This window comes from Hypanus sabinus, chromosome 21, assembly GCF_030144855.1.
Source record: "Hypanus sabinus isolate sHypSab1 chromosome 21, sHypSab1.hap1, whole genome shotgun sequence".
Classification (NCBI taxonomy): domain Eukaryota; kingdom Metazoa; phylum Chordata; class Chondrichthyes; order Myliobatiformes; family Dasyatidae; genus Hypanus; species Hypanus sabinus.
In genome coordinates, this window is record NC_082726.1 from 38248722 (window position 1) to 38276631 (window position 27910).

A 27910-nucleotide genomic window follows, 5' to 3' on the forward strand; every position below is an offset into this window, starting at 1 on the left:
AGGAAAGTCAAGTGGAATGGAATATCCTTAAGCCGCAAGTTTCTGCTGTCCTTGTGGATTTCTTTGCTAGTGGTGTTCCTTTAATCACAGATGTGCTGCAAGCAGATTCTGGTAAGGATTTTACTTTGCACTTCATGGTTCTAGTTGAAGTTAGACTGAATGATACAAAAGGAAGTGAGATTGATAGCAAACCTACTCAGATGATATGTCTAGTGCTCTACTTAGTCTTATCTCAAACACATTATTAGAGCTACATAACGGAGATTAGAGTAAATTTTTAAGCCTGTCAATTTTTTTCAACGAAGATGGGTATTTATAAGATTACTATTAAAATTTTCATTGTTTTAGTTGATATTTCTTTCTCTTAAACGTTATCTTTAATGTGGTAGTCTCTCACCATTGCTCATCAAAAAAAACCCCAAAATGTTAATGCAGAGTTTCTGTTTATTAAGAACAGTAAATTATTTAAGGAACAAGGGTTGAAGTGAAAACATCTTGATTAGTTATTCTAGCTGTTAAATCCTGCCACAGCACCAAGGAGGCTAGAGGATCCAGCGAGTAGTACAGTAAACTGGGGCCGTTTGTTCAGAATTCTGATGGAAGCAGTAAGGATGCCAAGCTGTGAACTGTTGGTGGGTGGAGGCTGGTGGCAATCCACTAATTAAGATCAAATAGATCACTCTAGTCTGGAAAGACTTCCTGTTTGTGTCCCAAGCACTCTGGTCAGATTTACACTGATGTCGTGCCTGTATTCTCTGACCTCTGCCTTCTGCTAGCTGACTGTCACCACTGGTAGACAGTCAACCAGCAGGATAGACTGAGGATGGGGAAGCTGAATGCCGTATGGCTGACTCCAAAAAGCATCAAGGAATTTAAAAGACATGACACAAATTAGAGAACTATAAATCACCTCTTTCACTTCCTGATGTGCTGCTGAACATTAATAGGATTTGCACCTCTGAGGTATCAGAATGTAAGAGGAAGAGAGAATTGTCAACTGCAGTAAAGCATGCAGCATTTGATCCTGCTGTAGTTCCTGTGGTGGATGTGGATAAACAACTTTACTAAATTCAAAACAAGCCTCATTCTTTCTCTCCAGATTCTCCAAGATTGTTTTCCATTCTAGGGTCAGTTCTGTAGAACAGGCTACATTCACATTTCTTCAAAGGGTTCTCAGAGGAGCTTTGTGATCAGCAGCCTTGAGGAAGAGGACTGCTCAGTATTTATTTTCAGAGCTGGGCAAACTGAGAATCAGTAAATCCTTCAAAGCCAGCCTCTACAATTGGAAGGCAGAGGCAACACCAAGTAGAGTGGAACTTCCAGTCTTCTATCATAGAGACTTTAGATGACAGCAATTGGGGAAAGTCTGTACCCAGCCATTGATCCTGAAGGAGCTGATAAGCTCAACCCCTTCTTTTGAGACAAATAAAACTTCCAGCTGATTGATGACTTTTTACACGGCATGTTAAGTTGGATGGACCTAGTACTTCTGAACTGTACTGCTCTCTGTTTCTGATGGCAGTGTATCAGAATCTACAAGGAAAGGTATCATCACTCTATCTAAATGCAGAAGGGAGAAAGGGAAGAATTTCAATGTTGGTGTTGAATGTGAGTTACAAGATTCTCTCCAAGTCTGTCATCAATGAAGTCATTTGTTCTGGGGCAGGTGATCAATCTGTGCCAGGTCTACACCACACCCAGGAGGAAGAGCTGTGAAAGCCTTTGTCTCCCTATGTAGAGGACAGGTAAACAGAAAGTGAAGTCCACCGATAAAACACCCAATATCTCTAAAATGGCCTTTGAGTTAATCTGTCCCCCACAGAGGCACCATTAGCACAGTCTGTTAAATACTGGGAAACGAAAACCTTCCCCGTCAGATCTAGCCAGCAAGGCTGCCCCCTCTGCTGTGTCTTCTTTGTGTTGTGTTGTGCCAAATCTGTCAAAAGCAATACAATTCCAGGCATCAGGAGCATTGATTCCACATTAATGAATTTTTATACTAATTTCAAGTCAAAGTCTCTGTGTATATGGACAATGTTGCCATTTTGCACACACAAAGGTTTGATAAACCCCAAAGTGATAATGGAGTTCACACGAAATTCACCAGAAAATCTCTACTTCTTTTACTTCCATTTGAGAGGATAAATAAGGACCTCCATCTATCTTATCCGAAAGTTAGTGCTTTTGACTGCCCTCAATGCTGTATTGGGGGGGGGGGGGGGGGAAGTATTGGGTGACGGGGGGAGTTGTTATTGCTGTGGTAGTGTTAACACATGATACAAATATAATCTGGCCAGCATATACCAGGTAAGCTGTGGCTCCATGTACAATATGGCTCTAGATTTATATACTAATTTGTTTTTTCTTAAATATTTGCTTTTTTTTCATTTTCACTGCTGCTTCATTGTATTTTTTTGTTAGACTTTGTAACTTGAAATTTTCTCTTACAGTGTTCTCAGTTTATGTTCAGGGTGAATTACACTTACTAAAAAGTACTTTTTGTATCATTGCTAGAAAAGTTCTTTAACTTGTAAATTGTATGCAACTTGTAAATTGTAAATTGTATGCAACTTGTAAATTGTATGCAATTCATTCCCATAAATTCAACATAGACAGGCGACATCTATAGAAAGGAAAAACAAGTTTGAAATTGTAGAGAAATGGGAGGAGTGAAGAGAACAAAGGGAATATCTGTGACAGTGTGAAGACCAAGACAGACTGAATGGCGCAATTATAGTGATGTCAAATGGGAGAGGCTTATTTGTCATGGCTGATTGTCTGGGCAAGGTGTGATTAGAAGATTATTTAGGACAGAGATTTAAAAAACTGCTGAAATTGCAGTTGCTGTTAATACTTAGAAGTCAGGGAGATAAAGACTGAATTACTGTTGCATCTGTCATCAGAACTAGCCAGTTCAGAAGCAAACTTAAAAGGCTGGTTTGCTAAAGTTGTTGAGTTCACTGTTGTGTCTTGAATGTGATGATGTATCTGGTAGGAATATGTAATACTGTCTTACAGACTTGGGTTAGGTTTCATTGGAATGGTGATGAAGGCCAAAGACGTGACAGAGTGGAATGAAAAATTAAAATGACTTGCAATTTGCAACTTGTGTTATTAAACAGAAATGTTCTGTGAATGGGTTAATCAATATGTGCTTGGTTTCTCCAGTGCAGAGGAGAGCACTGGATGTAGTTCATTAAAATGGGAAAAATTACAAGTGATCTGCTCACTTTAACCCGTACGGAATTTTGGGTCCCAGGATTGTAGAAAAGGAAGAGTAGGTGTTGCATCCCTCATCCTTCTACAGTTGCCGATAGAAGAGGTGTTGGTGTTGTTTGAGAAGGAAGCATTAACTTAGACTCATAAGAGGGAATGGTCCTTTGGCATGCTGAATGGGGAAGGGAGAATAAGATGCATCTGGTGGTGGCATAATATTGAAGGTGGTTGAAATTACAGGGAATGATTCCTTGAATAGAGAGGCCAGTGGGGATAGGGTGTGTTCTTTCCTACCTCTAGTTAAGAGGAGAGTAGTTCACAACAAAATGAACAAATGACTGTGACAGTCCAGTCAACTGTTGTGGAAAGATTGGGATGGTTAAGGAAGGTCAAAAGCATCTTGGAAGATATGGGAAATGTTACTGCTCGAGCAGGCTTGGAATTATTGAGATGATATTGCAAGTGGATGAAGCTGAGGTCTTTGCTGAGGAAAGATCATGAAACTGTGGACCAGAAACCTTTACGATACGATGAATCAAGGTTGTTAGAGAAAAAGTTCAAGACCCTACATGGATTTCTACATGGCATAAAGCAAGAATCTCATAATGTGATGAAAACAATGAATCAAAAAATGCAGCAAAGCTTGAACATTTCTAACCGCGGGTGGATCTGCAATGTGATTGGTGAAACTTCAGTTGGAATCAACATGTACTTAGTTGAAGCTGGAAGCATTTGGGGAAATAAAAGAACTGAACATTAAAATGAGCTTTAGCCAGTGTTTTATTAAAGCAGAAATGTAAATGTCTCTTCCTACTTACTTTTCCTCCATCTTCTCTCAGCCAGCATATTTTCTGTCAATCTTCTCTTATCATGGACATTTTTGTTCTCTGTCTCCTTTACAACATAAAATTTGTAGCATTTGTTCTTATTTTGGATTTCAAACATCTGCATCTTTTGTACTTTTATCATCATCAGAAATATTAGTTTGATTTTAGATGGGATCGTGTTTCCATGCTGAATAAAACTATTTTTGTTATAATTTTTGCCATAATCAAAAATAATATCTTTGTCTTAATTGGCATGATCTAATTGACTTTGACAATGTTGTTGGTGCCAGATAGAGTGGTTTGAGTATCTCAGAAACTGCTAATCTCCTGGGATTTTCATGCACAACAGTCTCAAGAGTTTACAGTGAATGGTGCGATATACAGTGAGCAGCAGTTACGTGGGCATAAAAGTCTTGAGAGTGGTCAGAGGAAAATGGTCAGACAGCTTCAATCTGACAGGAAGGCTGTCTAACATAAATAACCTTGTATTATAACAGTGGTGGGCAGAAGAGCTTCTCTGAATTCATAATACATTGAACGTTGTAATGATGGGGTACGGCAGCAGGAGACCACAAACACTCAGTGGCCACTTTATTAGATGCCTAATAAAATGATCACTGAGTGTATGTGGAGAGGTAGGAGGTGAGTCACTTACTACAAGACACCCAGCTTTTGTTTTGGTCTTGTGATATTTGCATTTATGTCACTAGTTTAGTTAAGAAGTTCTGTGTTCTAAAGAGAATAAAGTAGGCTGAGCCTTAAACAGCTCTTGCATTCAAACAGCTTCAGCAACGTTTTCTCTTAAAAATAAGAGGTTATGAACTTTCTTTAACTTTAAAGAACACAATCTTCCACTAAGTCGCATATTGTTTCCTGGTACGTAACTAGTTAGACAGAATTTGGAATTAATTGTAATTCCATCCCAGCTGAGACTTAACAAATACCCAAAGGCTTTTTCACTTCCTTATGTAATACATTCTCATTCATATTCTCCCTTGCACTCTCCCTCTCCATCTCTCCCTCTCTCTTTCCCTCCCTCTCCCTTCACGCCATGTGAGTCAAAAGGAACAGAAACTTTGCCAAATCTTGTGCAAAGGTTAAAGCTCAGTATCCACTTTAAGTCAGTTTGAAAACAAAATATGACTTACCGCTGTGGGTTGAACAGCGAAGGCAGTTTAAAACATATTCCTTCACAGACTTGTAAACTTTATGGCTTTAAATCAAATGCATTTTAGGTATCATAGAAACATGCGTATATATTCAAAGTCCTAAACATTAAGCAAAGCTTAAATAATCTCCCAAGATTTCTCACTTCTCTGATCTATGATCTGTGACAAAACTCATAAGACCTGTTAGCCCTACAATCCTGGGCCACACATCCACAAATAAAACTCTCTTGGGAGACTGATCACTTACACTTCGATTTAAACATGGGTATATGTTAAAAGTTACACTCTTTGTTCCGTTAATCATTCCAGTCAGATGAACTTCCACTACCTGTAACAATCCCTGATCCCTTATGGCTGTAGATGAGGACATTTCCCTTCTCTTCCTTCCTCACTCTGGCATTTTGGACTTTGTTTGCTGTAGGGCTCTGTAAGGGCATGAAGAAGACCAAGTACTGCCTATCACTTGACAATTTTCAAATCATCTAATTGATTATGTTCGTCTGTACTGCCACTGTGACATTAGGAGGATCAGTAGCTTTTGAACCATCGTTATAGCAGGCACCCTCTTCCCTGAAGCTTGAGTAATCTACAGAATTTCTCTTATGCATCTCTCATAGTTGGATAAAGTCACGTATCATGCTGTAATCTGTTGTTTGTCCAGCCTTTCTATTTGTTCTGAAATCCTAGTTACAGAAAGAATGGTCACTGGGTTACTTGATGGCTTCATTGATGAGAATATCTTTGAAGTCTGACCCGACAATTAATAAAGCAACTTCACATCCAACTTTAAGGAAACACACCTGTTTGCAACAAAGGTGAAGGTCAACCTGAGTCATGTGCAGATCAAAAAATGGAATCTCCATTGTACACTGTATCTTGTATTCTTGATTATGTAATGATGATTCATTCCCATGAAAATGGTGTTAATGCTGGTTTCACTTCTACATAAGAACATGTAACGGTACAGGCCCTTTGGCCCATATTGTTGTGCTGACCTTTTACCCTACTTTAAGATCAATCTAACTTTCCCCTCTTAAACAGCCCTCCATTGTTTTTATCAGCCATCTGCCTGTTTAAGAGTTTCTTAAATGTCTGTAATGTATCTGCCTCTACCACCACCCCGGCAGAGCATTTCACACACTCTCTACGTAAAAAAACCTTATTTCTGATATCCCCCCCCCCCCCCCCAGACTTTACTTAAATCACCTAATCACCTTAAAATGATGCTGTATTAGCCAGTTCCACCCTGGGAAAAAGTTACTGGCTGTCCACACGATCTATGCCTCTTATCCTGTCAAGTTAGCTTTCATTCTCCTCTGCTTCAAAGAGAAAAAAATCCTAGTTCACTCAACCCATCCTCATAAGACATGCATACCAGGCAGTATCCTGGTAAATCTCCTGTTCACCTCTCTAAATCTTCTACATCTTTCCTATAATGAATAGATCAGAAAGGAACACATTATTCCAAGTTTTGACTAAGCAAGATGTTACAGAGCTTCATCATTACCATACGGCTCTTGAACTCAATCCCCTGACTAATGAAGGCCAAAGCAACATACACCTTCTTAATAACCCAATCAATCTGTGTGGCAACTTGGAAGGATCTATGGACGTGGACTTCAAGATCCCTCAGTTCATCCACTCTGCTAAGAATCTTTCCATTAACTCAGTAATCTGCCTTCAAATTCAACCTTCCAAAGTGAATCACTTTGAGGAATATGGATTTGGAACTCCACACCGCTAATAAACCTGCCATTAACTCTTTCTTCAAGTTTGGCCTTCCAAAGTGAATCACTTAACACTTTTCCACATTGAATTCCATCTCCACTTCTCAGCCCAGCTCTGCATTCTGTCAGTCCCACTGAAACCTACAACCACCTTCTGCACTACCACAACACAAATGTTTGTGTCATCTGTTAATCCACTCTTCCAATTCCTCATTCAATAGGTACATTTAATGTCAGAGAAATATGTACAATATACATCCTGAAATTATTCTTTGCAAACATCCATACAAACAGAGGAGTGACTCAAAGAATGAATGGCAATTAAACGCTAGAACCCCAAAGCGCCCCCTCCCACACACAAGCAGCAGCAAGGGAACGACCCACCCCACCACCAGCAAGAAAGCATCAATGCCCTCCACCAAGCACTCAAGTGTGCAGCAAAACATCAATAAAGACACAGACTTGCAGTACCTCAAAGACGACTTTCACCCAGTAATTCGACATACCACAAGCTCTCTCTCTCTCTCCCTAATAAGGGAAAAAGAGGTGTTCCCTTTTCACAGAAAGAAGGGAGACATATCAAACACTTGGCTAATTTATGATGTTAGAAGTTTGCTACATTGCTTTTTCTAAGCTCTGCGCCCAGATAATCGGCTCCAGAAGGGCTCAGATCTCTGGACACATGGTCAACAACAAACCTGCTGCTCTCGATGTTCTGTGTTCTCCCACAGCGCGTCAGTCAGGGGCACCAGGCTAGGATCAGCCCGTCTCTACAGCCATGAAAATCCGGCACCCTGAAGGTGCACTAAGTGTTCCAGACCACGTCCTTTGAATATCAAAAAGCAGCCAGTTGTGAAGCACTGAGAGCGGGTCCCATTCCCACAAAGAAGCTAAGTTGGAGTGTAACTCCAGGTCAGGGTCTTCAAAAGAACCTTGAAAAGGAGAAAAAGAGATATCAAAGATAGAAATAGAGCTGTTTCCGAAGATGCAAACAGAGGAGACGCTTTTTAGCACTGTTTTGATTTTGCTCTACCCTCCGAGTCATTTATAAAAATGACAGAGTATTAACAATATTGTACTAACAATATGTAGCAAGTGACTCTTACTGCCAGAGGTCATTTTGCAGCTATTTTACATTATCACATTATGGAGTTGAAAGATGGTGGAATTGTACTGTTTGAACTGCATTTTATCTATGTGTTTTCATTTAGCCTCCACAGACAGTGAGGAGGATGATGAAGTGGTTGCAATGATCAAGGAACTACTGGATACAAGAATAAGGTAGTTATTATCTAATTGATATGTACTCACCATATAGTACTTAACCATAGTACCCCTGAGAGGATGATAGCAGGGCTTAACTAGCTGTGGTTGACCCACTGTGCACATTGTGTCATCTGTGGAAATCCTGGGTATTGATGCAAAGGCATAGAATCTTTCTTCCACTCTTATCAGACAGAGGCCCTCCATCAGTGTCCAATACAATGACCAATACCTGTCCAATAGAGTCCATTTGATTCCACAGCACTAGAAGTCAAAATGCCATAGCCGTTGAAACCTCCCACTTGAGTTTTTTTTTACTCAACCCAGGTCAGCATCTCATTTGATCTGATGTATTATTAACAATTAGCAATGGCTCTTCTTATTGACAATGAATATTTTGTCAAAGTTGCCTTAATGATTATTTGTCATTCAGTGGGAATATAAACCATTCAGCCTCTTAAGTCTTCATCACCATTCAATGAGATCTTGGCTGATCTATTATCCTCTCTCAGCTTTCTACTCCATAGCCCTTGAAGATGCTACCTGGCAACGATTAACTGAAACAAAATTTAAGATTATTCATTAAAACCTACAACTTTATCTGGGAGTACTTCACATTCCTATTATACTTTACACGAAGAATGTTTCTTCTGTCTCAGATCACCAGTACTTGATTCTTAAGGTCTTAGAGAAACAGTTTTAGATGTTCTTTCAAATGTACTGTGAATTACGTCACTCATTAACTACTTTTTTTTAACTTGCTTTTCATTTTAGCCTCAAAATCTCTAGGAAGTAGAAAGGAGGTATTTTGCATAGAAAAATATGTTCAAGACACAAAATTTGCTGTTATAAAGTAATACTGCATAAAAACAGGCTCTTGATCCACCGTAATAACCATCAGTTACCCATCTACTCTAATCCCATTTACTAGCATTTGGTCCATTCCCTTTGTTTGTCTTAACATTCATTTGTTTGTCTAGATGCCTAAATGTTGTGAGAGTACCTGCTTCCATTACCCAGATGTCTATATGTATTGTGCTAGAAAAAATGAAGCTTATTTTGAGTATTGTGCAAAGCTGAAATACAGGTAGTCCCCGAGTTACGAACGTCTGACTTACGGACAACTCGTACTTATGACCCAAGGAAGGAGAATGCCGTCCGCCATTTTAAGTCATTGCCATTGACAGTGTTGAGTATTTGACTTCGTATTTGGCTTAAATTTTTCTTAGTAAGATTCACCCTGACCCCGCCGCCCCCCCCCCCCCACCCACGTTCCGGTCAGCTGGTGGCACAGTGAGATCAGCACTGGGCTGGAGAACGGAGTTTCCCAAGTTCAATCCAGTGATAGACCGTTCCCGTGCCGGGTTGATGTCAATCTAGAGACTCCCGTACATCCGTGCTGGGTTGATACTGAGCTCGTAAAAATAAAAACACTGCCACCTCCAGTTTAAATTCCCACGCAGAATATTGTGGATGATCAAATACCCAAACCCAGCACAACCGTCACTTGTCCCATTTAGCCTGTCTCAATGCGGTGGTCCTTAGGACCCAGCGGACCTCGGGAGCTGGCAGAACTTGGGACCCACCGCCAGCAGTGTTTCTGTTCCATTGATGGGAAGCGATTGCAATTGAAAATAAAGTGGAAATAATAAAGCGTTTGGAAAGAGGTGAAACGCCATCGGTCTTTGGAAAAGCGTTAGGCTACAGTCGGTCGACGATTGGAAAAAATTTTAAAGGGTAACGGATAAAGTGAGAATATTGGAGCATGTGAAAGGTGCTGCCCTGATGAAAGCTACAATTATTACTAAGCAATGCAGTGGTATAATTATTGGAATACATAGTGTTTTATATGCATAGAAAGGTAAAATATATACTATATTCTAAGACAAACGTTTGACTAACTGACGCTAAATAATACCAGATGTACTTGTTCCAACTTCCGTACAAATCTGACTTAAAGATGGACTCAGGAATGGAACTCGTATGTAACCCGGGGACTGCCTGTATTTTAAAAAAGTAGTTTCCAACAAGTAGTGTCTAAGAAGAATTGGGTGGATCAGAGAAGAAAGGGTAATGGTAAAAGGCCAAGCAGAGAAAGATGTAAGAGGACCCAATGGCCTACTTCTGCTCCTATGTCTTATGGTCTCATGGTCTAAGAGATGGCTTTTTTAAAGCACTTTATCATTGAGCCTACTAGAGGATGAGCTATACAGGATTGGGTGTTATGTAATGAACCGGAGGTAATTAGGGAGCTTAACATAAAATAACCCTCAGGAACCAATGATCACAATATGATTGAGTTCAACTTGAAATTTGATAGGAAGAAAGTAAAGTCTGACGTAGTAGTATTTGAGTATTGTGTACAGTTTTGGGCTCCTCTTCTTAGAAGAGATGTGCTGGTTGGCATTGGAGAGGGTCCAGAGGAGATTCACAAAGATGATTCCAGGAATGAAAGGGTTATTAGACAAGGTACATTTGATGGCTGTGGGGCTGTACTCGCTGGAATTCAGAAGGATTGGGGAGGGGGGTGGATCTCATTGAAACCTTTTGAATTTTGAAAGGACTAGACGAAGAAATTTCTTAGGCTAGAGGGTGGTACATTTGTGGAATTTGTTGCCACATGCAACTGTGGAGGCCAGGCCACTGGGTGTTTTTAAGGCAGAGATTGATAGGTTCTTGATTGGACATGGCATCAAAGGTTATGGGGAGAAGGCCAAAAAATGAGGTTGGGGAGGAGAAAAGGTTCAGCCATGATTAAATGGCGGAGCAGCCTCAATGGGCCAAATAGCCAAATTCTGCTCCTATGTCTTATGAAATGTGTATTTTACAACATACAAAATGTTCATAGTGCTGAATTTTTTTGCTTAATTCACCAGAACTACTGACAGATTATATTGCACTTGAGTCTAATTTAATTTCTTGAAAGCATTGTCAATAACATTCAATAGTTGACTGGCAGAACCTCAAGTTGTAATTCTTTTTGATTTTGTTTCATTCTGTATAATGTTCAAATAAGTCAACAATTGTAGTATCACATAAACATTAAGATGCCATATTTTGTTTCATATTTACAGGCCTACTGTGCAGGAAGATGGAGGAGATGTCATTTTTAAAGGTTTTGAAAATGGTGTTGTGAAGCTAAAATTACTGGGCTCCTGCACTGGCTGTCCAAGCTCAGTCATTACTTTAAAAAGTGGAATACAAAATATGTTACAGTTTTACATTCCTGAAGTTGATGAGGTAGTACAGGTAAAGTATGAAATAACACAAATAGAGAATTGTTGGAAATAAGTTGCTCAGAGTCTAAAGCGAGGATGGCACAAATAAATCTGCAAACATGTTGAATAATTTATTCGGTTCAGTGTCTAACATAGCTACTCAGCTGAAACTCTCATTCCTGTCTTTGTTACATCTGGACTTAATTATTCCAGTACACTACAGTGTGTGTATCATTATACGTACTACACTCCGTGAACATGAGGTCTTCCAGAAGTTTGTGTTACTACTCTGATATTCATCACTACATTGACATTGATCTTTCACTATTTATATCTTGGATTACTTATTCTCTGCATGAATCTGTCTTGTGCATTCCAACCAATTTTAAGCATTATTTAATGTTTTTTGTTTAATCTTAAATTTAGCTTGGACCAGATGTGATCCTTTTCAACTTGTTTTCTGCTGCATCAATTTTTTTACTTTTCTATTTCTTAGATTGTTTGCAGGTGTGCTGAGAAGCTTTGCATCTTCACTTCTTTAATGTTGATTCTTAAGAACAATATTAATGGTCTTGTTATTTTTTGGTCTTCTGTAAATTCTATAGAAAGCTGTGTAATGAAGTAATGGCTTTAGGGAAACTAGTTGTTTTGAAAATACTGAAAACTAAACTCTGCTCATATAGGTTAACTATCTTTAGTTGCTTCCATATTTCTTACCTTGCTTGTTTTTCTATTGGTACAGTTCTATCCTTCAGTCTTAGTAATACTGCCAGGTCTTTAACATTTGTTCTTGTATACTATATTCCAAGTCCTCTTTTCCCATCTTCTGAGCTTGATGCTATTTAAGGCTCGGTTTATTTACTTAGAAGACAATTGTGAACCTTATTCAAATTTTGATACAATTATAGAATGTAATTAGAAGAAGGATGGTATAGTAGCATAGCACTATTACAGCTCCAGCAACCTAGGTTCAATTCCGCCAATTTCTGTGAGGAGCTTATATGTTCTCCCCATGACCGCATGGGTTTCCTTCAGATGTTCCGTTTTCCTCCCACCTTCGGATTAGGTTAATTGGTCACTTGGTGTAATTTGGCAGCACGGTCTTATTGGGCAGGAAGAGCCTGTTACCATGCTGTATCTCTAAATAAACGTCTTATCTAACATCTTTTATTACATTTTGCATTTATAAAAATTGTATATTTTCTAGAGTAAGTAGAGTTTATCTAGGATGTTTTAAGAAATCCACGGATTCTTTTGAAACTTTTCATTTTACGTTTTTCAATGCAGGTCCAAGATGAAGTAGATGAAGTAAACATTAAAGCCTTTGAAGAGCTAGAGAAGAAGTTAAAGGATACATAAATTATTTAACTGAAGTTTTATGACTTTATTGAGATCTGGTTTTCTTATAGTTCTCTTGTAAAACAAAGTTAAATTGATCCCATATTACCAGTCTCTTTATTTAAGTGCAATTTTATTACTAGAAATGCTAACTGTATTATGAATTGTTGCTTTTTCGTTATCATCTGTATTTTCCTTTAAATATCTGAATGGGAACAATCTGGAACATAAATACTATTACCTGGGTCAATGTTGATCATTGCGAAGAGAATAATGTAATGGCATTTCACTCAGTTCTCATTAGAATAGTTCCCTTTTTTAGGACTTCATTTGTAGGACATCTCAACCCATAATCTCTTGAACTTAGTAAGAAGCCTGTACAGTCTAAGTAATGCTTCCTAGATTCTTAGATAGCCTGAATTGCACACAACAAAAAATGATGAAGAACTTAAAATATTTTCATCAGCTATCACCTACCACGTGTATTTCAGGGTTATTCAAAACTGGCTTTAACGAGCATCATATAAAATGCCATGGAAGCAAGATATTCCTAAAGTGCAGTTTTCCAAGCTTATATAAGATAGTCTACTTTTCATATTTGAGCTGCAAGGGGAAAGGGGAGAATATTTGAAGAATGTTGGAAGAATAAAAACTATTTGTGATGTTTAATAGAAGGTACCAGATACCCATCCATTGATATTTAGCTGATGTACTTTGTCAAGTACACACAAAACTATTAAAAATATTTGTAATACTCCCACTAATTATTTATTTTTAAAGTGATTCCGAACTTTGTAGTCAAATAAAACGACTGCAATGTTTCTGGCTGCTGTTACCTATTCAAACTAGAGTTTTTTTTTTAATTTGGTCAACAATCTTTATTTTGCCAGTTTGTATGTTTTTAAGTGAATTCTTTTCAGTATAGAATTTAATGGTTTGGTCTGTATAAAGACTTAAATCTGCTTGACATCTGAATGGCAGTGCTTTAACTTGGTCATATTGAATATAGATTGTTGAACTCAAGCAAACCTATTGTTTTATTGTTGTTGAAGGTTTGAATTGTACAGTGTACAAATGATGTATACGTGGTGTATATTCATAATATCACTTTTACAAATATAATAAATGGGACAGTTTGTAAATAGCTTGTACAATGAAAGTAGATGTCTTAAAGCTATTAAAGCAACTACAATTTATTGGAAGGAAATTCTTCATTTTTATTGTGCTGAATAATTGGAGGGAACTTCATGAACTGAACTGGTAAACCCAGCATAGTTTATTGTTAATTCTGGATTTGACATCACATTTCTCTTTGATTAAGCCATCAGTACAGTTGTATGCAAAACAATTTAGAAGAACCATATCTGTTATGGAATGCAGACATAATGGAACTTGGCATCTCACTTTTTTGGAGTGGAGGTAATGTCTGTCCATTACAAAGGAAAGATAAAATATTTTCACATCAGGAAAGCTAATGAAGTTGTATTTTCAACACTGATCTGGGCTCTTCTATTCATCTAATCAATAAACTTTGGAAAGTAATTTGACCATTGGGAAGGTGTTGAGCTGAAAGATACATTCGCTGACCTCAGAAGAATGTGCTATGGCAAGCTATCAATTATAGTGTAATAGAGTACAGAATCAGGCCCTTCAGCCCAGCAAGTCCATGCTGACCTTTAACCACCCATTTACACTAAATTTACACCATCAGATTCAACAATCTGTAGGAAGATCTTTGGGTTGAGTAGCATCTGCGGGCGGGGGGAGGTGCGGAAGAAACCACTGATGTTTCAGGTTGAAACCTGCATCCAAACTGATGTGTCTCAATTGATCTCATTTTTTATTCTCATCAGTTCCCCCTAGGTTTTATCATTAGCCTTTACACTAGATATTTACAGCAGCCAGCTAACTTACCAATCAGTGCACCTTTGGGATGTGGAAAGAAACCAACGCACCTAGAGGAAACCCATGCAGCCACAGGAGAACATGCAAACTCCATACAGACCGAACCTGTTGTTGGAATTGAACCCAGGTATCTGGCGCTGTGAGGCAGCAGCTTGATTACACTCTGTCAGCAGTAATCTGCTGTGGTTTAACCATTTAAATCAAAGGCAATGACTATGATGGGAAAACCATTTTTTAAATGCTGAATAGGTTATATGAGATTGATGGGATAGTTGCTGGTCAAAGTGAACTCCATAGCTGTTACTCAGAGGGCTAAACTGTCCTTCTATTCTTTTGTATCACTGTTTAGTAACAAGGATAGAACTTTAATTAGCTGCTAAATTGCCCCTTGTATGTAGGTAAGTATAGAATCATTGGGTAGGGAAAGTTGATGGTGATACGGGGAGAGTAGAATATGATTAGATGATTGAGGGTTTGGTTCCTTGCTATATGACTGCACTGGCAACCTTTGTGAGAGTTTGTATTGCGAGAAACTGGTGAAAATGCATAGGTAAACAGAAGAGTAAACTCTTTAATCCATGTCAAAAGGGGACTGAAGCCAGAGACTAGGTACATCAGGAAAATTAATGAATATGACAAAATGTTTAGCACTTATCTTAAACAATTGATTATTAAGTATCACCATAGCACCTGTAGAGCGTAAAGGCAAACGTTCTGAAGATAACATTTTCTTCCTTCTTTGTTTTTCCCTCCAAAATATTGTAATATGATAAGAACATGGCATTATCTGCATTTATTTACAAAATTTAACATGCCACTTGCGTTTCATTTAGAATCTTCAAGCAGTGAAAGAACCTAGTCGGTCAGTGGCCAGTGCTGGAAGGATGCTAGACTCTGGTCTGTTCACACAGAGCTCTTGCAATAGCTGCACTGAGGTTCAGTACATCCTTTGTATGTACTCCTGCACCCTGTAATGTACCAGCTGGCAGAATTCAGTTGTGAATATCTCCTTTCACTGGAAGGTAGCAAATTTCCAACAGACATAACTGTGTTTTCACTGAATTGATCTTCCAGCAACAGGTGATATTTGAAACAGAGAAAACAGGTGCAGGAGTAGGCCATTTGGCCCTTCGAGCCTGCACTGCCATTCAGTATGATCATGGCTGATCATACAACTCAGAACCCTGCACCTGCTTTCTCTCCATACCCCCTGATCCCTTTAGCCACAAGGGCCATATCTAACTTCTTCTTAAATATAGCCAATGAACCGGCCTCAACTGTTTCCTGTGGCAGAGAATTCCACAGATTCACCACTGTCTGTGTGAAGAAGTTTTTCCTCATCTCGGTCCTAAAAGGCTTCCCCTTTATCCTTAAACTGTGACCCCTCGTTCTGGACTTCCCCAACATCGGAAACAATCTTCCTGCATCTAGCCTGTCCAATCCCTTTAGAAATTTATACGTTTCAATAAGATCCCACCTCAATCTTCTAAATTCCAGTGAGTATAAGCCTAGTCGATCCAGTCTTTCTTCATATGAAAGTCCTGCCTTCCCAGGAATCAATCTGGTGAACCTTCTTTGTACTCCCTCTATGGCAAGAATGTCTTTCCTCAGATTAGGGGACCAAAACTGCACACAATATTCCAGGTGCGATCTCACCAAGGCCTTGTACAACTGCAGTAGAACCTCCCTGCTCCTGTACTCAAATCCTTTTGCTATGAATGCCAACATACCATTTGCCTTTTTCACCACCTGCTGTACCTGCATGCCCACCTTCAATGACTGGTGTACAATGACATCCAGGTCTCGTTGCATCTCCCCTTTTCCTAATCGGCCACTGTTCAGATAATAATCTGTTTTCCTGTTCTTGCAACCAAAGTGGATAACCTCACATTTATCCACATTAAATTGCATCTACCATGAATTTGCCCACTCACCTAACCTATCCAAGTCACCCTGCATCCTCTTAGCATCCTCCTCACAGCTAACACCACCGCCCAGCTTCATGTCACCCGCAAACTTGGAGATGCTGCATTTAATTCCCTCGTCTAAATCATTAATATATATTGTAAACAACTGGGGTCCCAGCACTGATCCTTGTGGTACCCCACTAGTCACTGCCTGCCATTCTGAAAAGGTCCCGTTTACTCCCACTCTTTGCTTCCTGTCTGCCAACCAGTTCTCTATCCACATCAATACTAAACCCCCAATACTGTGTGCTTTAAGTTTGCACACTAATCTCCTGTGTGGGACCTTGTCAAAAGCCTTTTGAAAATCTAAATATACCACATCCACTGGCTCTCCCCTATCCACTCTACTAGTTACATCTTCAAAAAATTCTATTAGATTCATCAGACACGATTTTCCTTCCACAAATCCATGCTGACTTTGTCCGATGATTTCACCTCTTTCCAAATGTGCTGTTATCACATCTTTGATAAACAACTCTAGCATTTTCCCCACCACCAATGTCAGACTAACTGGTCTATAATTCCCCAGTTTCTCTCTCCCTCCTTTTTATAAAAGTGGGGTTACATTAGCCACCCTCCAATCCTCAGGAACTAATCCAGAATCTAAGTAGAGTTTTGAAAAATTATCACTAATGTATCCACTATTTCTTGGGCTATTTCTTTAAGCACTCTGGGATGCAGACCATCTGGCCCTGGGGATTTATCTGCCTTTAATCCCTTCAATTTACCTAACACCACTTCCCTTCTAACATGTATTTCCCTCAGTTCCTCCATCTCACTAGACCATCGGCCAATTACTATTTCCAGAAGATTACTTATGTGTTCCTTAGTGAAGACAGAACCAAAGTAGTTATTCAATTGGTCTGTATGATCAATTCACCTGTTTCTGACTGTAAAGGACCTACATTTGTCTTGACCAATCTTTTTCTTTTCACATATCTATAAAAGCTTTTACAGTCAGTTTTTATGTTCCTTGCCAGCTTTCTCTCATAATCTTATTTCCCTTTCCTAATTAAGTCCTCCTCTCCCAGTTCTCAGGTGTGCCGCTTTTTTTTTTGCTAATTTATATGTTTCTTCTTTGGACTTGATACTATCCCTAATTCCCCTTGTCAACCACGGGTGCACTACCTTCCCTTGTTTATTCTTTTGCCAAACTGGGATGAACAATTGTTGTAGTTCATCCATGCGATCTTTAAGTGCTTCCCATTGCATATCCACCGTCAACCCTTTAGGTATCATTTGCCAGAATATCTTAGCGAATTCACGTCTAATACCTTCAGAGTTACCCTTCTTTAAGTTCAGAACCTTTGTTTCTGAATTAACTATGTCACTCTCCATCTTAATGAAGAATTCCACCATATTATGGTCACTCTTACCCAAGGGGCCTCGCACGACAAGATTGCTAACTAACCCTTCCTCATTGCTCAATACCCAATCTAGAATGGCCTGCTCTCTAGTTGGTTCCTCGACATGTTGGTTCAGAAAACCATCCTGCATACATTCCAAGAAATTCTCTTCCTCAGCACCCTTACCAATTTGCTTCAGCCAATCTATATGTAGATTGAAGTCACCCATTATAACTACTGTTCCTTTATTGCACGCATTTCTAATTTCCTGTTTAATGCCATCCCCAACCTCACTACTACTGTTAGGTGGCCTGTACACAACTCCCACCAGCATTTTCTGCCCCTTAGTGTTATGCAGCTCTACCCATATCGATTCCACATCCTCCAGGCTAACGTCCTTCCTTTCTATTGCGTTAATCTCCTCTCTAACCAGCAATGCTACCCCACCTCCTTTTCTTTCCTGTCTATCCCTCCTGAATATTGAATATCCCTGGATGTTGAGCTCCCATCCTTGGTCACCCTGGAGCCATGTCTTTGTGATCCCAACTATATCATATTCATTAATGACTATTTGCACATTCAATTCATCCACTTTATTACGAATGCTCCTTGCATTGACACACAAAGCCTTCAGGCTTGTTTTTACAACACTCTTAGCCCTTGTACACTTATGTTGAAAAGTGGCCCTTTTTGCGTTTTGCCCTGGATTTGCCTGCCTGCCACTTTTACTTTTCACCTTACTACTTTTTGCTTCTACCCTCATTTTACACCCCTCTGTCTCCCTGCACTTGTTCCCATCCCCCTGCAACATTAGTTTAAAGCCTCCTGAGCAGCAGTAGCAAACGCTCCCCTTAGGACATTGGTTCCAGTCCAGCCCAGGTGCAAACCGTCCTGTTTATACCGGTCCCACCTCCCCCAGAACTGGTTCCAATGCCCCAGAAATTTGAATCCCTCCCCCTTGCACCGTTTTTCAAGCCACGTATACATCTGAAATATCCTCCTATTTCTACTCTGACTACTCTGGTAGTAATCCAGAGATTATTACCTTAGTGGTCCTACTTTTTAGTTTATCTCCTAACTCCCTAAATTCATCTTGTAGGACCTCATCCAGTTTTTTACTTATATCGTTGGTACCTATGTGCATCATGACCACTGACTGTTCACCTTCCCATTCCAGAATGTCCTGCAGCCACTCAGAGACATCCTTGAGCCTTGCACCAGGGAGGCAACATACCATCCTGGAGTCTCGTTTGCAGCCGAAACACCTATTTATTCCCCTTACAATCGAATCCCCTATCACTGTAGCTCTCCCACTCCTTTTCCTTCCCTCCTGTGCCACAGAGCCACCCATGGTGCAATGAGCTCGGCTGCTGCTGCCTTCCCCTGATGAGACATCTCCCCCAACAGTATCCAAAACAGTATATCTGTTTAGGAGGGAGATGACCCCAGGGGACTCGTGCACTACCTGCCTACTGCTACGCTGTCTAGTGGCCACCCCTTCCCTTTCTGCCTTTGTAGCCTTTACCTGTGGTGTGGCCAACTCACTGAACGTGCTATTCACGACTTTCTCAGCATTGCGGATGCTCCAGTCTGAATCCAATTGCAGCTCCAGACGCTCAATGCGGTCTGCCAGAAGCTGCAGTTGGACACACTTCCTGCACACAAAGTCGTCAGGTACACTGGAAGTATCCCTGATTTCCCACATGCTGCAGGATGAACAAACGACGGGGCCAATCTCAGCTGCCATGACCTACCCAATACTTGCCTCAACTTTTGAAACTTCCTCCTTTGAAAGGAACTTACCCGGCCTTACCTCACTTGGAGACAATGACTCAGTCATTGTCCCTAAAAACAGACCACAGAGCACAGAATTCCATGTTACGCAGTCGCTCGGCCATGATATCCCTTTCCAGATCTTGGCAGAAACATAGACCACAAAAAAATAGATGGATGATTGTCTCTTCACCTGGAGGGCAGCATGCAGTGGGACTGAGACATCAACTGCACACAAAGGATATGACAGAAGGCCCTTACAACCAAGAGTCAAGTGAGCTCAACTGCCTTGCTATACAGCCATACAAAACAGGAGAAGGGTATTACAATAGTCACATGTGTGGACCTATGTCTTAAGATAAAAGTAATCCCACATAACATGAAAATACACAAGATGTTGAACAATGCACACAGAGTCCAGGCATCATCAGCTAGCATTTTGACTTGATCAGTGACCTTTATCAGAACTGTGGTGGTTGTTTTTAGAACATAAAACACCACAACTTAGTATAGGCCCTTTGGCTAACAATATTGCTATACTAGTCAATCTAACCTACATAGCCCTCCATTTTAATATCATTTATGTGCCTACCTAAGAATTTCTTAAATATCCTTAATATATCTGTCTCTACCATTGTCCCTGGCAGGGTGTTCCATGCATCCACCACTCTCTGTGCAGAAATACTTAACTCTGACATCCTCCCTATACTTTCCACCAATCACCTTCATGTTAGCCATTTCTGCCCTGGGAAAAAAGTCTGGCCATCCGCTTTTCATCTTGTACACCTCTATCAAGTCACCTCTCATCATCTTCTGCTCCAAAGGGAAAAGGTCGAGTTTGATCAACCTATCCTTATAAGGCACACTCTCTAACCCAGGCAGTATCCTAGTAAATCTTTGCATTCGCTCTAAAGTTTCCACTTCCTTTAATGAATTGTCTAGAATAGAACACAATATTCTAAGTGTGGTCTAACCAGGATTCTATACAGGTGCAATATTACCTCACTCCTGGCTCTTGAACTCAATCCCCTGACTAACAAAGGGCAACACAAAGTATGCCTTCTTAACAACTGTATGAACTTGTGTGGCAACTTTGAAGAATTTATAGACATGGACCCCAAAATCCCTATGATCCTCTACACTACTGTAGAGGATCCTGTATTCTGCCTTCAAATATGATCTTCCAAAGTGAATCACTTCACACTTTTCTGGGTTGAACCCAATCTGCCACTTCTCAGCCCAGCTCTGCCTCTTGACAATATGCTGTTGTAACCCTAAGGCAACCTACATTATCCACAATTCCACCAACCTTCATGTCATCTGCAAACTTACTAACCCACCTTCCACTTCCTCTTCCAAGTAATTTATAAAAATCTCAAAGCACAGGGGTCCCAGAACATATCACTGCAGAATACCACTAGTTACCGATCTCCAAGCAGAAGACACTCCATTTACAAACACCATCTAGCTTCTAAGGGCTATCCAATTCTGAATCCACACAGCCACATTTCCCTGGTCCCCATTCCTCCTGACTTTCTGAATGAATTTAACATGAGGAAGCTTATCAAATACCTTAATAAAATTCATAAAAACCACATCCACTGTTCTATATTCATCAGTATGCTTTGTTACATCCTCAAAAAATTCAATTAGGCTCATGAAGCATTACATACCCTTCACAAAACCACAATATCTATCCCTAATCAGATGTTGCAAAATATGCTCATAAATCCTGTCTCTAAAAATATAATTGAAGTAAGACATTGATATATAATTCCCAACATTTTCTCCCTACTCCCATTTGCCATCCTGCAATCATCTGGTACTAATACTGTGGCCAGTGATGATGCAAAGATCATCATCAAAGGCATTTCATGTAGTCACCTAAGATATATTCTGTCTGGCCCTGGGGACTTATAAATCCTGATATCTTTCAGAAGTTCCAGCTCATCCTCTTTCTACCAACATGATCTAACATGTCCTAGCACAGCCTTACACTGTCCTCACAAATGTCAAGCCCCTCCCGCTGGTGAGTACTGAAGCAAAGTATTCATGATTAACATCCCATACTTCCTCCAACTCCAGGCACCTGTTTTCTCTTCTATCCCTGATCAGTCCTACCCTCATTCTAGTCATCCTCCTGCTCTTCACTTAGGTATAGAATGCTTTAGGGTTTTCCTTAATCCTATTTGCTGAGGCCTTCTCATGCCCGCTTCTAATCTCGTAAATCCATTTTTAAGTTCCTTCGCGGCTACCTTGGAACTCTGTAGCCCTGTCTGACCATTGGTTTATCAAACTTAAGTAAGCTTCTTTCTTCCTCAAGGAGTTCCTTCACTTCTTCCATCTCAAAGGGACAAACCCATCCAGAACACCAGGCTAGTGTTCCCTAAACAACCTCCACATTTCCACTGCACATTTCCCCAGATTCTTCTGTTCCCAATGTATGCATTCAAATTCTTGCCTAAGAGCATCATAATATCCCCTCCCCCAATTACTTTCCCATACCGTCCACTCCTATTCTTGTCCAAGGCTATGGTAAAGGTCAGGAGTTGTGGTCACTGTCTCTGAAATGTTCAAGATTTCTGCTGAGATTATATATTTCTTGGCAAATGTACACAAGAAGATGCAATACTATTGCAACAGTACTGAAGCCATCTCAAGGGCAGTATTTACTAGCATTCATTTTTTATATACAGTACTTTAAAATGTTGCTATTATTAGGCCAGTAATATGTACTAATAAACATAAAATGCTGACAAAAGCCCATGTAAGACAACATCTTTGGAAATCCGAATAAGCAATGCTTGAGGTTAGTTTTCATGCCAAATATCTCAGTCTTTATGAAGGAGGCTGACCCGAAACGTGTACTCTTTCTCTGCTCGTTTTGCAAGTTTTAAAACAACACTTCCTGTTTTTATTTGTTTTCCGGCACCTGCATTTTATTTCTGATATTCGTAATTAAACCGGCGGTGTCGCAGCAAGGAGACGTAGATCGACAATGAGACAGACGGAAGGGGGCTCGCAACTTCATCCCACGACCAACGAGCGCTCGCAAACTGATGGGACGAAGGCTATGACGCACGGCGAGCTGATCAGAGCACGCTTCACGGCGATTGGCCACGCCGCCGCAGACGTGTCCGAGGAGGCGGTGCGGCCGCTGTGACGTGCCGTAGAATGTTGTGACAGAAAGTTAGCAGGTCGGTTGGTGGTAGTAACAGTGGTCACACAAAGGAGTCAGCGTTCGCAAAGAGAATGTGCGGTGAGTGTCAGCTGGGGGCGATTCCCGAGCTCCCTGTATGTGGCTTCTCTGTTAATACAAGCTGCCTGAGAAGCGGGGACGACGCATGGCTTTTTTTTCTTGCATGTGCTTTAATAAAACAGCTTGTGGCTTCTTAGAGTATCAGAAGATTACTGCTTGTGTTGGGATTATGGTGAGATTGTATTTTTAATTAAAACCTGATAGTTCCGGGTCCGTTTTGATTTCCTTCCATAGTACTGGATATTTTTTATTGCGTGTGTAGCTGTGGGGGTTGGGGCGGAGGGTCGATGGTAACATGAGCGATGTATCAGAATACGTTTTGGAGCAAGTATCCTGGCGTATCCTGCCTTTCCACTCGTTTGACAACGTGGATGGGGAGAGAAGTGACTGATTTTCGGTGATGACAGAGTTGGATTGAGGTCATCAGGGGTTCAGATTTAAAGGGTTTAAACGGTTCAGATTTTTGAGCAGACGCTCAGAAAGGCACGTATTTCGAGTGACTATATGCCGCAAAATTTTGGGTGTAATTGATGTATTCTAGTGCTTTTTTTTAACGATCACTTAAGGTCTCTATACCCGATCACAAAATCACTCATGGAACAGACTCTTCCATATACAGTGTATGTATGTGTGTGTGTATGTGTATATATATATTTTTTTTACAATTTTCCTGCAATCAATATTTTTTAAGAAGTTCGTTTCAAATTCTGCAACTGAAAGAAGCTTTAATTAGTGGTTATTGCGTTCTAGAACACTACAGCACAGAAACAGAACCTTCGGCCCGTCGAGTCTGTGCTGAAACATTAATTTGCATAGTCCCATCGATCTACACCACAGACCATAGACCTCCATACCTCTCCCATCCGTGAACTTATCCAAATTTCTCTTAAATGTTATAATTGAACCCACAGCCACCACTTATGCTGGCATCTCATTCCGTACGCTCACCTGTCCTCTGAGTGGAGAAGTTCTCCCTCAACATTTCACCTTTCACCCTTAACCCATGGATGGCCTCTTGTTCTAGTCTCATCCAACCTCAGTGGAAAAAGCCTGCTGGCATTTGCCCTATCTATACTCCTCATAATTTTGTATACCTTTATCAAATCTCCCCTCAATTTTCTATGTTCTCGGGAAAAAAGTCCTAACCTAGTCAACCTTTCCCTATAACTTAGATCCTCAAGTCCTAGTAACATCCTCGTAAATTTTCTCTGCACTCTTTTAATCTTATTTATATCTCTTCTGTAGGTAGAAGACTAAAACTGTACATGATACTCCATAAGACACAGGAGCGCCTCTGATGGTTGAACCTTCTCCCCATTTAGATAATAGTCCACGCTATTATACCTTTTACCAAAATGCATTGTCATACATTTCCCAACACTGTATTCCATCTGCCACTTTTTTGCCCATTCTTCCAACTTGTCTAAGTCCTGCTGCAAACTCATTGCTTCCTCAGCGCGACCTATCCCTCCACTTATCTTCATATCATCTGCACAACTTTGCCACAAAGCCATCAATTCCATTATCTAAATCACTGACAAACAATGTGAAAAGTAGCGGTTCCAATACTGACCCCTGAGGAACACCACTAGTCACTGGCAGCCAACTATTTCCACTTGCTGGTTCCTGCCTGTCAGCCGTTCCGCTATCTATGCCAGTATTTTTCCTGTAATGCCATAGGATTTTATCTTGTTAAGCAGCCTCATATGTGGCACCTTATCAAACGCCTTCTGAAAACCCAAGTAAATGACATCCACTACTTCTCCTTTGTCCACCCTGCTTGTAACTTCTACGAAGTTTAAAATCCACCCTGCTTGTAATTCTAAACAGATTTGTCAGGTAAGATTTCCCTTTACAGAAACCATGCTGACTTTGACTTATCATTAGTCTCAAGATACCTGGAAACCTTTTCCTTAGTAATAGATCCAACACTTTCCCAACCACTGAGGTTAGGCTAACTGGCCTACAATTTCCTTTCTTTTGCCTTCCTCCGGGACCATGCCAGAATCAAGTGATTCTTGAAAGATCATAACCAATGCATCTGTTATCTCTTCAGCAAACTCTCTCAGGACTCTGGGATGTAGTCCATCTAGTCCCAGTGACTTATCCACCATAAGACTTTTGAGTTTGCCTAACACTTTGTAATAGTAATGGCACTCACTCCTGCTCCCTGACACTCACGGATCTCGGGCACACTGCTATTGTCTTCCACTGTGAACACCGATGCAAGGTACCCATTAAGTTCATCTGCCATTTCTTTGTCCCCCAGTACTATCTCACCAGTATAATTTTACTGTGGTCCAATATCAACTCTCACCTCCCCTTTTGTTCTTCATATAACTGAAAACATTTTTGATATCCTGCTTTATATTATTGGCTAGTCTGCGCTCAAATGTCATCTTTTCTGTTCTTACAGCTTTTTTTTTAGTTGCCTTTTGTTGGATTTTAAAAGCTTCCCACTCACTTTTACTACCTTACATGTCCTTTCCTTGGCTTTTGTGCAGTCCTTAACTTCCTTTGTCAGCCACAGTTGTCTACCCCTGCCATTTGAGAACTTCCTCCTCTGTGGAACATATCTGTCCTGCACCTTGTGAACTATTCTTAGAACTACAGCCACCTCTGCTCTGCTGTCATCCCCACCAGTATCCTCCTCCAATCCACCTGAGCAAGGTCCTCTTTCATGTCTCTGTAACTCCCTTTATTCCATTGTGATACTGATACATATGAGTTATTCTTCTCCCTTTCAAATTGCAGTAGGAATTCAATCATATTATGATCACTGCAGGGTTCCCTTCCATTAAGCTTCCTAATAAGATCTGGGTTATTACACAACACCCAATCTAAGATAGCCTTTCCCTGAGTAGGTTCAAGCACAAGCTGCTCTAAAAAAAACCATCTCATAGACATTCAACAAATTCCCTCTCTTGCGATCCAACATCAACTTGATTTCCCCAACTCCCTTACATATTGAAGTCCCTTATTACAATTGTGTCATTACCCTTATTACATGCCTTTTCCTGCTCCCTTTGCAATCTCAACCCCACATCTTGGCTTCTAACTGGAGCCCCATATATGTTTTCCATAATGTTTTTTTTTACTGTTGCAGTTTTGTAACTCCACCCACAAAGATTCAGCATTCTCTGACCCTATGTCATCTCTTTCTAAAGATGGAATTCCATCTCTTACCAAAAAAGCCATACCACTGCCTATACCTTCCTGCTTGTCCTTTCAATACGAAGTATATCCTTTGATATCCCAACTATGGCCTTCTTTCAGCCATGACTCAGTGATGTCCATGATGTCATACTGACCAATCTCTAATTGCACCATGAGTTTCCGAATAAAACACACATTTAAATACAGCATCTTCAGTCTTGCATTCTTTACCCTTTTGAATTTTGCCTCTGTGGTAAAATTTAACTCTGCTTTGTCTGCATTTGTATCCAGGCATTGGCTTGTCCTTCCTTACATTCATGTTACATGCATCATCGACTTGTAACCCTGCTGGATCATCCTCAGCTTTATTATACTGGTTCCCATACCTCTGCCGTATTAGATTAAACCACTCCTAACAGCTCTAGTTAACCTGCCCGCAAGAATATTGGTCTCCCTCGGATTCAAGTATAACCCATCCTTTCTGTACAGGTCACACCTGCACCAGAGGAGGTCCAAGTTATCCAGAAATCTAAATCCCTGATCCCTGCTCCAATTCTTCAGCCATGTATTGATCAGCCACCTCATTTTATCCCTATCTTCACTGTCATGTGGCACTGGCAGCAATCCCGAAATTACTGACCTTGTGGTCCAGCTTCTCAGCTTCCTTTCTAACTCTCTGTGTTCTCTCTTCAGGACCTTCTCACTTTTTCTTCCCATGTTGTTGGTACCGACATGTACCATGACTTCTGGTGGCTCACCCTCCCTTTTCAGGATATTGTGGATTTGTCCAGAAACATACTGGACTCTGGCACCTAGGATGCAAACCACCATCCATGTGTCCTTTTCACATCCACAGGATCGCCAGAATGTCCGCCTGACTATAGAGTCCCCCTTTACTGTTGCCATCCTCTTAAGCTACAGGGCTAGACTCAATGTAAGAAGCATAGCCACTGTTGCTTTGCCAGGATAAGTCACACCCCCTCCCACCCCCCCCCCCCCCCCCCCCCCGCCCGCCAGCACTACTCAAAATGGACTACTTATTGTTAAAGTGGATGGCCCCATAGGGGTGCTCTCCACTATCTAATGTTTTTCCTTCCCTCTACTGACAGTCACCCGTTTATCTGTCTGCTCTAGCCTTGGGATGACTACCTCCCTGTAGCACCTATCTATAATTGCCTCATTTTCCCAAGCTGAAGGTCATCAAGCTGCAGCTCCAGTTTCCTAACACAGTCTCTAAGGAGCTGCATCTCAATAGACAATAGACAATAGGTGCAGTAGACCATTCGGCCCTTTGAGCCTGCACCACCATTTTGAGATCATGGCTGATCATCTACTATCAATACCCGGTTCCTGCCTTGTCCCTATATCCCTTGATTCCCCTATCCATAAGATACCTATCTATCTCCTTCTTGAAAGCATCCAGAGAATTGGCCTCCACTACCTTCCAAGGCAGTGCATTCCAGACCCCCACAACTCTCTGGGAGAAGAAGTTTTTCCTTAACTCTGTCCTAAATGACCTACCCCTTATTCTCAAACCATGCCCTTTTGTACTGGACTTTCCCAGCATCTGGAACATATTTCCTGCCTCTATCTTGTCCAATCCCTTAATAATCTTATATGTTTCAATCAGATCCCCTCTCAATCTCCTTAATTCCAGCGTGTACAAGCCCAGTCTCTCTAACCTCTCTACGTAAAACAGTCCAGACATCTCAGGAATTAACTTTGTGAATCTATGCTGCACTTCCT

General features: G+C 40.6%; 2 protein-coding genes across 4 annotated transcripts in view; both read left to right on the top strand.

Moving 5' to 3' along the window:
- LOC132378977 (NFU1 iron-sulfur cluster scaffold homolog, mitochondrial-like) overlaps positions 1 to 13967 on the top strand; it is a 35511-nt gene extending 21544 nt beyond the window's left edge. Inside the window, exons 5-8 of one of the 2 annotated variants that reach the window (XM_059946382.1) lie at positions 3 to 111; positions 8151 to 8220; positions 11277 to 11451; positions 12708 to 13966. In XM_059946382.1, coding sequence (XP_059802365.1) covers positions 3 to 111; positions 8151 to 8220; positions 11277 to 11451; positions 12708 to 12779 — 426 coding nt within the window. In that variant the 3' untranslated portion in view covers positions 12780 to 13966. Of the gene's footprint in view, positions 1 to 2; positions 112 to 8150; positions 8221 to 11276; positions 11452 to 12707 lie in introns of both variants that reach the window. The other variant, XM_059946383.1, reaches the window with a different exon arrangement.
- An 8926-nt stretch (positions 13968 to 22893) lies between these two features.
- LOC132378978 (glutamine--fructose-6-phosphate aminotransferase [isomerizing] 1-like) overlaps positions 22894 to 27910 on the top strand; it is a 110791-nt gene continuing 105774 nt past the window's right edge. For both annotated transcript variants that reach the window (XM_059946385.1, XM_059946386.1), the window contains exon 1: positions 22894 to 23008. In XM_059946385.1, coding sequence (XP_059802368.1) covers positions 23002 to 23008 — 7 coding nt within the window. In that variant the 5' untranslated portion in view covers positions 22894 to 23001. The remainder of the gene's footprint in view (positions 23009 to 27910) is intronic.